The following is a 12,029-nucleotide window of genomic DNA, read 5'->3' on the forward strand; positions in this document are numbered from 1 at the left end:
ACGAGAAATCCAGCTCCTGGCTGCCCTGTACAACCAGGTTTGCTGGTGGCACTATGCAAAGTGAGCCTGTTATCTCTCCACTCATTTCTAGATGTCCCCTCCCCTCAAAGCACCAGCTTTGGGTCTCCCCAGTAACTCCGGCCACAGGTCCACCACCCTGTCAACCACCCTTCTCTCCCCTCTTAAAAGCCCTGCAAACAACAGCCTGCCCATCAGCAAATTCTTACAAAACAGTCATGCCAACAAAGAAAGAAAGCTTGTTAACCTTTAACTAGATTTCCTACATCTGCCCTGGACAGGCCTCATTCACCTGAAACTTGCAGCCTAGAGAGGGCAGTTTGTGACACAGTCAAAACAAATAGATGGCACACAGAGAACCATCTGGGCTGAGATTTTCTTTCTCCCTAATCAAACACATCCACAGCTGCTACTGCAGTAACAAATGAGGCTAACATTTTGTTTCAAAACACAAACCCCAAAAGAGAAAAGGGCATGGGGAAAAAAAGTAAATCAAAATAGAGGAACAAGTGACCTCCCCAGCCCAACAGATGTCAGATGCAAACAGGAAAGAAAGAAGTCATCGAGTCAGGCAAGCACAAAGCAAGGATCAGGAACTGCTGGGCAGGGACTGACGTGCCCCTTCATTGCCCAGTGCAAAGCAAGGAGTGCCATGGCTCAAAGGGACACAGGCATTACAGAACTGCTGCACCGCTGTGTGAGCCTGAGGACACATGGTCAGAGTAACAGCAGTCCACTGCCCATCTTCCTACCCAAAACTGTGGCTGGAGAGCTGAATGAAGCTGACTGGTATTTAATTTCATTTCCTGTAAGAAATCTTCCCTCTAAGAACAAACGTTTTCTGAAGAACATTTCTGTGACAAGCTTCAGTGACCAATAACAAAGGCTACCTAACTCTTTTCAAAGAAATCAGATGCCCCAAGGTTGTGTGAGATAGTTTAGGTGGAAAAATTGTTAAGTGAAAAAACACCTGTGAAAGTCACACAGGTGTGGGCTAACATCATCTGAAGGAGTGCAACATCACAGGTTTTCAGAGACTAAAAGGCTCCAAGTGACAAGACTTAATCAGTGCAAGGTTCCCCTGCGCACATAGGGTCAAAGTTTGCTTTCTCCACTCCCATTTTTTTTTTCCTTAATGCACAAATATTTTCTTTCATCCCAGTAGTCATTTTCTCCGCTCAAACAAAGATACCAACGCTAATAACAAGTGGATGCAGCCAGCAAATGGGAGCCATTCAGGAGTTTCCATCTACTTAGCAGGGATGTTTATAAAAAGGAAACATGCAAAGGAAATGAAGTCTTGCGCTAAATACAGAGTAAGCTGGTGGGTAGAATACGAGGCACTGAAATGGAAGAGGCATATAGCAACAGGGAAAAAATTACCCTGGATGGGAGAAAAAGAAAACGTTCTTAGCTCTGAGATAAAACCAAAACATACCATTAGTTTACGTCTGTATTTGTGCACTGCTTCCTACTAAAGACAGAGAATTCACTTTTTCCTTCCTGATGATATAACTATATAAACATCCAAGGTCTCATGTGAAACTGCCAAGAGCTGTGGAGCTATAGCTCAGTAAGCCCTGTAGCACATAAAGTTTGGCCTACTACATAAGCGTAGATTCTACTCCCCCTCATCTTTGGAAAAAAAACAAAAAACCAAAAAAGCCCAGACAGGATGAGGAAAAGTCAGAACATGAGGGGAAAAAAAAAAAAGGCCGCAGATCACATTTGCCCTAACTGATCTGAAGCCAAAGAGCTGCCATGAACTGGAACTGACATCAGCATGCAAATCTGTGGTTTCCTGTTTTTCCATGGATTAGACAGATGAGCTCTGCAGAACTCAAACGTTAAATGAATAAAGAAGTATCAGCACCTTGAGCATCTCTCTGCTATGCTGCAAGTCAGCGAGGAAAACACCTGACAAGCACAGAACTTTAAGTGGTTGTAAGGAAGAGTACGCAGATCCCATTTGGCATGGAAGAAAAACTAAGTAACATGCAGTGTACTCTGTCACACTAATGACTGGGAACAAGACAAACACACAGTTCAGATCAACTCCAGCTATATATAAGATTAAAGGTATGTGAAGTAACCCTGGAGAAGTTTGCATAAGGTTAAGTTCTCCATCAGTCAGAAATTTAAAATCAGAGGATGTCTTTCAAAACTGATATGCTCTAGCTCAGCCAGCAGTTGTGACATAAATTACAGGGTGGAGTTTTACCAGACTATGCTGTATTTGAAGAAGTTTGGACTTGATCAACTTAAACATTTCAGGTTGGAAAGGATTGCTATGAGATGACAGATAAGATCCTTTAGCTAAGAACCTAATTAGCTGCTCTAAAAACAAAAGTTACTTCAGCTGCAACATGTTACCACCAAATCATCCTTAACATTAACTTGCAATTGTTCTTTCATAATTGGTGTTTATAATTCTGTTGGGTATACATTGAGCATAGTTGTAAATACAAACTTTACTTAGGAAAAAAAAAAAAAAAAAGCAAGTGTGTGCCTGGAAATACCACTGCTTTAGCTAGCCCATGATAACTTTCCTAAAGAGATAACCTTTCCTAAGGATTTATAACCATGAATCACATCTCAGTGACATACAGCTCAAAGAAAGAAATGAGTCTCGTCTTCTGGTATCGCTGTCAGCATTAAAACATATAAAATACCACATTGCCAGTATGCTGGACTGGCAGACCTCTGCAAGGCTGGTTCCATGTGACAATACAGATTACAGATGCTTTAGAGTAAGTGGATTTAGAAAATAATAGTAGTGGATTTTAAAAAAATAATGATTCAGAAACCTTAGATCTAAGCAACTCACCTGAAAAGGAGCCTTTCCTGTCAGACACTGATAGATGATGGTTCCAATACTCCAGAGGTCAGCTTTGGCATCGTAGTGTTGAGACATAATGACTTCTGGTGCCTTGTTGGGGAGAGAACATAAGTGTGTATTTTACAAAAGATACAGATTTTTTTTGACAGCTGCAAGAAAGGAGCAGAAGTCACTTTAAAAAACCCTGAGCAGGACTTCCCAATAGCCATGAATTATTTGCTCCCAACAAGAACGTAACTACTCTAAAAAGGCCAGTTCCCAAGGTAAGCTTGCAAAAGCAGAGACTTTTGTCCAGGTACAGAAAAATACCCTATGCTGTTACGCTTCTTTTGGGGAAACACAGTTCAGTTTTGAGCATACCATTTTCTGCTGAACCAACCTGCACTCAGAAGATTCCTTGAAACCACACAGATCTTCTGAAGCAAAGCAAGCAACAGGTAAATGACTGAGAAAAGCAAAGGCTCACACTCCACAGGTAAACATAAGCCTCTACCCTGAACAGCATCACTCATATTTTCCTTATTTAGCCCAAGATGGCAGCATATTAATTATGCTCCAGAGCCTGCTGCCAAGGCCGCAGCCTGGTTTCAAAGCCAGTTATGTGTGCTGCAGTCCAGCAGCATGAGCTCCAGTGTGCCTCAGAGCCTCAGGCTCTGCTTTCCAACCCCACAACATGCCCTTGGCTGCTCTCTCCCAGGCCTGCTCCAGAGGCTGGGCATGGCATGTGCCCATAGGTTCAGCACACAGCATGCATGGGGAGCGGCAGCAGCACAAGAGGGGCAGAAGGGCAGGCTTGCTAATCCCACACATTTGTAACAACAGATTTCATTGCAGCACTGCCAGCATGGAACAGGATCAATTTTCTAGCTCTGTTAGGAGCAAAGGCCACATTTAATGGAAAAAAAGTGGCAGTGAGAAAGTTAGGGACAGACCAAGCTCCTATCAACAAGGGAAGGAGGGATGACATCAAGCAAAGCCAGAGGACAAGAACTGCAGGTGGAGGTTTCAAGCCTCATGCGACGTGGATCATATCAGCATTCAACCACAAAGCTTGCTGTGGTGTGGACAACATGCCTTTCTTTGTAAAGGAGCAAAATGAAAAGAACAGCAATGTGCTAAGAGGGAACAAAGGCTTGCCCCCCCCTGCAGATGTTCCCAGAGCTAATGCACAAGATCCACAATAGCAAGAGACAAGCTTCAAACATCCCCTAAATCCCAGTTTCACCCTCCCTACTGAACTTCCCTCAAACCTAGCAGTAACTAGAGAACAACGTGAAGCATTCTGAGATTCCCTGCCCAGAAGTCTTGAAATTAAAAACACAAAATAGCAAGAGGTCATTGGTGGCTTCTTCCAGGCCTTAAAAAAAAAACAAAACAAAACAAAACGAGCCAGACATTTTGATTTACTTTCATAGGAGACTCAGAAAGAAAGTATCACTAAAAATAGACAATTCAGGAAACCCTCCTAGGAGAAAAAAATGATATCATCTTCACATATAGCATAGTTCAAATAAACATCAGACTTCAAAGAAAAGGAAAGAGAGGAAGTCTGTTTTGCTTGAGTTTGTACTGCGGAACAGCCTATCCAACACACTACCTCTGTGCAGCACAGCACAGTCCAGCCTGACTCTTTGCCTGAAGGGTTCAGACTTAAAACTTAAAAGCATTAGAACATGCCTGCAGTCCCCAGAGCACTTCTAAAAACTTCAGCCTAAACTGATCTACTACAGCTTTTTACTTTGAAATCAGGCACTCACAGTGTCCAGAACTATTACATGGCTGGTTTTGACATTTTTATTTCTAGCCTGGTTTTTTAATTTCATTTTTTCATTTTTAATTTCACTGACTTGATGCAACACTGAGGTCCTAACTGCTTCCATTAACACAAACAACAGATCACCTCCTCACATCCTGGTTCTAGACTAAAATGTGCAAAGGAAGTAGAAGGGATCACTGTTTTTTTGAACTCATCTGTTTCTCAAGCTAAAGAAGCCACCCTTGAAGTAATTGGTTTGGTGGAAGATGGTGTGCATAGGGTGGTTGGAGTACGGAGTGGGAGCACATGAAACAAACTGCGAACAGAAACATATAGGCTCTCTTCATATCAGTTCCCTGAGTACAAAACACAACTTTGCTGTAAGTTAGCAAGAGTGGCACAATCTGTGCCTGAATGTGTTCATAGGACTGACAGGATTTTGGAAGACCAAAGAGCTAAGAACAGCTGAAATTTTACAAAAGCACTATTACACAGGGACCTTGCTCCCAACATTCTGGCCTTCAAAAAACAACGGCAAGACTCAGGGTGACTGTGGGCTTGTGGAACCACTGCCTCAAAAAGGCCTGCTGAAGCAGTGATTTATTGAGGTTCTTCAACAAGGAAGCAACATTTGAAATACAGCCAGATGTGTGAAATATCATCCTGGCCCCCACTCGTTGTTGTTGTTGCTTTGCTTGTAGCAGAGGAATTACATTTCATTTCCCAGTGCCTTCAAAAGAGAGGCTCTGCTCATCTCTAGGAGACGCAGTTTTTGGGAGCAGAGAGAAATGAATATTCTGCTTTGTGCAGTTTTATTTATGAACAGCTCACCTGAAAGTTAGATGACAACACAAGCACCTGTTGTCTGACACTACCAGCAGCTAGAAGTGGGAAGTATCCCTGTGTAACAGATGTTTTCTGTTGTTTTTTTTTTTTTCCAGACAAGTAAACAAAAATACATTTTCAGAGGAGGGAAGACTAATGAAAAATAAAGTTTAGTTTCTGGGGAGGACAAAGCAAAAACAATACAGAAAAACTAGTAAGCAAGCACACTTACCATATACATTGGTGAACCGCATAAAGTTGCTGCCATCATATTATTCTGCAGGTATCGGGCAAATCCAAAGTCAGCTATGAAAGGAAACAGAGGTGGGTCAAGATCAGACATAACAGTTCTAGAGAGCCTGTACCTTTGCTATTGATTCCCCTAGTTCCTGTGAGTCCTCACACCAGGTAAAGTACCCCACCTGAACCATAAGACAGAAAGCTCTCCCTGATCAGTAACATCCGTGTGCTCTCTGCATAATGCAGACACTAGAAAAAGGGAAATCAAGCAGCTCAAAGTATTTTAGGAGAACAAATCCTGAACCACTTTCAGAAATCAGCAGTAACTTCTTTCTGTATCCATTGGCCTGCGTTCCAAAATGTCAGCTGCTAGAATTTTCTTTTCAGCGAGAGTGCCAGTTCACACTAGCCAATTCACCTGCTGCTGTCTCAGCTTCTTATTTGCAGAACTGATAGGTACCCTCCATTGAAAAGTAAGTGTAACAAGCATCCAAGAGAAACCACCTCTTGCCTCCATCCACATTTCTTGAACTCCCCTACTGAAAAACAGCCTTACTCTGCTCCTTCAGAAGGATGAAGGGAGAAAGCTGAGCCGTTAGTTCACCTGGTAGATGGAAAAGCCAGAGGCTAGGAATACCAATATGAATTACATCTACAGGTTACTCAGCATCTGATCATACGATACTTAAGAGGTTCCCTCAAGGTTACTAGATATTTCAAGCCAGGAGATATTTGACACAGTTGTTTATACTGTCACCTGTCACTAACTGGAATAGCTAGCTATTCCCCAGACCACGTTTTTCTTAGGGAAGTGGGAAGAAGGCTGAAGAGCAGCCATGGAGCCCTCCTGTGTTTCCAACTCCCAGTCACTTCTACCTTCCAGATAATTCTACACTTCACAAAATGCATCAGCCATAGCCAAATGGGCAGCAGATTTTAAACAAACTTTTCCACTGAACACTACTTCTCAACTAAATGAGAGCCCTTTCTCCACCGTGTAGGGTTCAGGCAAGAAATAGTTGTATTTAATTGGTGTCAGCTTCAGTTTGTGAACAATAACATGACCTGACAGATATCCATATATTTGTGGGTAATATTAGCCAGCGCTGATTTCTGAGGCCCACAAGGATAAGTGGGATTTCTGGAGCATTTGCCCCAACTACTGGAACATCTATGCTACTTGCCATCTTCCTTACCAAATATGCAGAAAGTGAATTTGTTCAAGACACAGCTGAGAAAACTGGCTCTAATTCAGACTGTGGAAACATCTGCTTTGAGATGCGCCTGACTTTCTTTATGCTCTGAAGCCAGCCAGAGGACCAGCGAGTTTTAGGTCTTTAGACACCAGCATTTACTCTCAGTTCTAATAAAAGACATACATAAATCACTGCAGCTGCTCTTTTCTTGGTAAGCCTGGAGATTACAAACCTATTAGGGCAGGTTGGTATCTGTTTTTACAAAGGGAGGCACTGTTCAGCTTGGAAACAGAGCAAGGCCTACTCAATTTACTTTGCATTAATCTGCATCCTGACAGAGCAGAAAGCTCTTGCTCCTGCTGACTGGAGGCTCACTGAAATTACCTGAGCTTGGCTATTTCTGGCAGAGAAACTGAGTGAGGAAGTGATAAAACATTAGGACATATTAAAAAGTGCAGAAATTCTATTTTTCCCCCTATACATTTCCCAAAAGAAATTGAGGCTTGCCACATATCTGTTACCAAACACTCGAGGTCTTAGGGTGACACTCGTAATAGGGTCTTACCAATCTTTATACGAATGTTGTTGGGATTTGATTTCCTGCCTCCAGCGTAGGAGAGGAGGATATTCTGTGGTTTCAAATCCCGATGGATGATGCCTTTGCTGTGCAGCATTTTCATTGCCCCTGCTATCTGCTGGAGGAAGAGCCTGATGGTGTCTTCACTAAGTGTCCGCATAGCTACAGGGGAAGAAAAAATAACCACAGATGAAAGAATTACAATGGTAGTTCACTGAAGAGCCCAGAGGGTAGATAGCCTATAGCAATTAACCATAATTTCGCATTCTTTTCTTCCACATAAGGCTTTTTTCTCCGCACACTATTTCTAAATTATTAAAGCAGACATTAAAAGAAACTTTTTGCATTCCTAGTTTATACCGTGGCCGAGGCTGTTTTCAGCCCTGAGAGTCTAATGGTTACGGTGAACTCAGGTCAGCAACTGGTGCTGAATTTGGCTTATGAGCTGGGCCCAAAAATGACATTTGATGAGGTTTAGGGCTTCCCTCAGCAAGAGCTGCCAGCTAGCTTGAAGCTTCCAGCCAGACAGGGCCTGCAGCCTGATGAGTGGGAGGGTCACCTTTGAGCTACGGTCAACAGCAATCAGACACCTAAGGTTACGGCTTTGAGAAGAGTTTGTTTAAACCTGGAAACACAGACAGGATTAGCATGTGTGCCTGTAGGAATCATTAAGGCCACCAGGTATCTGTAGCTTTGGGATATGAATCCAAGTCTAGGCCTAATGCTTGTGCATCACTACGGACTAGAACAAATCATAATTCCAATCCAAATCCAGTACTGGAATGTGGTTCATTCTCATGAAAGTACCGCTGGCAATTGGCCCCTGCAAAGTGTCTTTATAAACATATTTAAAAAATAACCAAATTCTGCAAGTATGGAAGCACTGCACTTCACTCTCCTGAGCCACAGGCTTCCTAAAAATCGTGGTGTGAGAACTAAGAAACATTGAAGAGATTAAAATAATACTCAGCTGAACCTTCTGATCAGATTGAAGTGACTTAAGCTCTTGTTATTTTAAGGGCCACAGGTATGAAACTCCTGCCAAAGCCAGGAACAGCCTGCTGAACAAACCACAGGACCAGCAGTGCTACCAACCTGCTTCCTTATCAGTCACCAAGCAAGTCAGGCTTAAAGAAAGCACCATTCCACTTCAAGTAATTTCTTTTGTAGAAGGCCCCTGTAAATTACTTGGGACTTCATTAGTGTTTTTCCAGCTGTTCTCTAGTAAGACCTTAAAACAAACTGGCAGGAACTTCAAAATGCTGCTCTACTTCATCTGCTAGAAGGGAGGAATCCTTATGAAAACACACATGAGGTTGCAAGCAGCTTTAACACAACACAGGAAATTAAAAATCTAACTTTTGAAATATGTGCATGGGAAAACAGCAAGGGACACAGATAAGTTAAACAGTGTTTAGAACAGAAAGACTCCCACCACTCCCAAACCTCTCCGTTCTGGAAAGAGGCACAAGCAGAGCTGAAATGTCACCACAGCTATGAGCCAGCCCTGGACTCGTACATGTGACAGGAGCGCACATGTATACAGAGTTTCTCTCCCCTCCCTGGGCCTTCTTCCCTCATGAACTGGCACTCAGCTGGAATCCAAAAAAAGTCTTCTGCAATAAGGGGAGATTCTCTGAAGAGATTTTAAAGATATTTAGAGGCAACTTAGACACGAGTCCACCAAACCTACTTGCATCTTCTGGAAAAAGCACTGCCTGCTCTTTAACAAGTCTTCCCCAAGTCTACTGCAACAGGGAAACCTATTCAGAAACAGTTAAATCACCACCCTTACACAGAACAGCAGGAGTTCCAGAGACTTCTGCCCAACTCAGCTCAGACCCAGGAAAGGACAGGTTGTCTCATTTTCTCCTAAACAAGAAGCAAAATGTGGAACTTGGCAGTTCTTAACGTTATTAAGCTAGCAGGCAATTACGAACTCCTGGCTAAATACGCTTTGCCTCCAGCAGAGAAGCTGCTTTGTTTAGAGCCTTGTCCTGACCTGCAGCTCCAGCAGCACGCTGCATCTCTCCAGGCACTGCCCTCCCTTTTGCTTAATGTGGTGCCTGCAAGACTAACACAATGCTAGCCACCATCCCTCAGCAAGCCAGTTAAGCCTTCCCAGTGTAGATTTACACTGGAAAAAAACCTCAACCGAGATCAGAAAAAAAAAAAAAGGGTCAGACTCCTGGTCCCTTCACACTTTGCAGCATCTGGATTCTTCAGTGCACTTGCCATAACTCATTTTGACACATTCTTCCTACAGACATCTTTCTCATTTTCTTCAGACAAACAGATTTAATTTCACATCAGGTCACCTTGTTCTACAACAACCAGGAGAAGTAGCATTAGCCACGGTCCATCAGAAAGATTTCTGAAAGCTGGAAACATTTACACATCGGTCTGCAAAGGATCTACAGACCAACTACCAGCAGCAGAGGGAGAATATATAGGAGACTCATTCCATTTAGATGTGGATAACAAAACAACATGCTGTCTCTACTGCACCCCGAACAGGGAAAGTTGAGCTTCTGCTCCTGCAAAAAATAAAATATTCAAAAAAAAAAAAGGCAATTTCTCATCATCACCAGAAAAACTGCTGGAAAAATACTGAGCCTGCACTGCAGTCTGGGCTTCTCCATGGAGGCCTGTGGTCAGCAACACATTCTTGCAGAGAACTGTTTCACAAGCCTCACTTTGCTGTTACTGAGAAGTAATAATATCCCTGTGTTTATTTTCATGGGCTCCACTTCAGTGACCAGGCACTCTGCTTACTGCCCTGGGAATGGCTGCTTCGCAGGTCAGTAGATCAGAACAAACATCGACTGCGGGTCAGCGCAAGGCCTGCATGCCTGGTAGCTCCCGAGGCACAGGAGAAGGATGAAGCCACCGAAAAAAGGTGGTTTGTGGGCAGCTGTGTGCAGGGATGTAGCGAGTGTTCCACCTGGCAAGGGGCTGCCAGGCAAGCTGCAGCACACAGGCCTTGGCAGCTGATCCAGGGGTAACACATAGGAGTACACTTGCTGGTTACGTGACATTTTCCATTCTGGGAAAGTTATTTAGGAAAAATAAGTTATCTTACAGGTGCCACGGGTGTCTCAGACAGAGGCCCAATCCAGTCACACTAAAGCCCAGCTCCACTCGCCCAGCACATGGCTGACGTGACTCCAGGAAGGGCTCCTCCTGCACAAGTCAGAGGACTACCACGAGGCAGACCTAGCCTCATCATGGATATTCTTAATTACCAGCTGCAGGAAGGAGTTGCACAGGCAGCCTCATACCTCACTTACAAAGCACTGCCCATAACTACTCCAAACTAGAAGATGACAGCTCCTTGCATGTTTCACGGTCAAATCAAGAAGTGTTCTGTTCTGATGTGAAATTCTCTTCAGAGATACGATCTTCAAGAAGCAGCTTTTTAGAAAAGTCAGGAATACATGCTTATGAACTATCCATAGCAGCCTGTCCTGTGTCAATGCCAACTCACAGGATTTAAAGAAATTTTAGACCAACCAGCTCTGATCTCCTGTTACAAACCACAGAACTCCAGTTACTCACACAGCAAAACCAGCAACCTCTGAAATGCCTGCCAGTTCTACCATACATTGCAGAGATCTGCCACTGTAAGCTCAAAACATACCCTATGATGGCTTTACATGAAAGATCTCATTTAAACAAGATCTATCAGAAGAGACATCATTAAACAACACAGAAGCTCTGCTCAGTAGAACACATACCGTCTTAGCTTGTACCAAAGAGGTGAGGCTGACTGACAGTTTAATCCAACACAAATGCGTATTGCATTGAAACGTGCACATATGCACGTCGTCCAGTTATAAAGACAAGGAGAATTAGAGTGCCTTTTGATTCAACACAGAATTAGCATATTGCCTAATGCTTGTAATTAGAGGGCAGAATGGATTGGGAAGCTTACAAGCATCTCATTCAATGAGAACCAGGGGATTTGCATGTGCTGCTTGCATAAGTGCTGCAGGAACTACGAGCAAAAAAGTCTGAGCAGTCAGTGGGAAAGTAGATGCTGCAGTGAAATACAATCATGCAATTATCAAAATAACTGAAGCAGCACAAAAAGCACTCAATAAAGATGAGCCCCCTGTGTACCAGTGAAATACTCTGGAATAAATACGAATTTTCCAAGATGAACTTCCTTTCAGGAGAAAATTATCAAAAATCACCCTGAGCGTCTGCAAAAACTTGCTTCTTTGGGATAACTCCTCTCCAAGTGCTGGAATGTAGAAAGCCACATGATGGAAGAGCTGAGATTAGCATCTAGGCCCTAGGATTTGGAAAACCCAGATTTCTGTTTTAGTGATGAGAACAACTCACTCTCTTTCTGGTGACCCTTACTGTCCACCTCCTCCTGAAGATCTGTGCCTGCTCGGCTTTCTTCTTAACTGGCAACTGGCACACAGATGTTAAAGAGTCAACATAAAAGTAAACACCTTCCAATTTCCCAGTGACAATCACAGTTGTCGGGGTAAAATACTTTAGAAGTTAAAAAAACAGAGTTAGAAGTAACATTTTCCAACTAACTCAAGCATAGCAGGACCAAACCTT

At 43.1% G+C, this 12,029-nt stretch overlaps 1 protein-coding gene across 3 annotated transcripts in view; it reads right to left on the bottom strand.

The window, feature by feature from the left end:
• The window catches only part of ULK1 (unc-51 like autophagy activating kinase 1), a 74,221-nt gene that overhangs the window by 45,580 nt on the left and 16,612 nt on the right, over positions 1 to 12,029 (bottom strand). For all 3 annotated transcript variants that reach the window (XM_021412952.1, XM_021412953.1, XM_021412951.1), the window contains exons 6-8: positions 7,440 to 7,613; positions 5,671 to 5,744; positions 2,846 to 2,947 (exon numbers count right to left, since the gene is read on the bottom strand). In XM_021412952.1, the coding sequence (XP_021268627.1) occupies positions 2,846 to 2,947; positions 5,671 to 5,744; positions 7,440 to 7,613 (350 nt within the window). The remainder of the gene's footprint in view (positions 1 to 2,845; positions 2,948 to 5,670; positions 5,745 to 7,439; positions 7,614 to 12,029) is intronic.

This window comes from Numida meleagris, chromosome 14 (genome assembly GCF_002078875.1).
Source record: "Numida meleagris isolate 19003 breed g44 Domestic line chromosome 14, NumMel1.0, whole genome shotgun sequence".
NCBI classification, from domain to species: Eukaryota; Metazoa; Chordata; class Aves; order Galliformes; family Numididae; genus Numida; species Numida meleagris.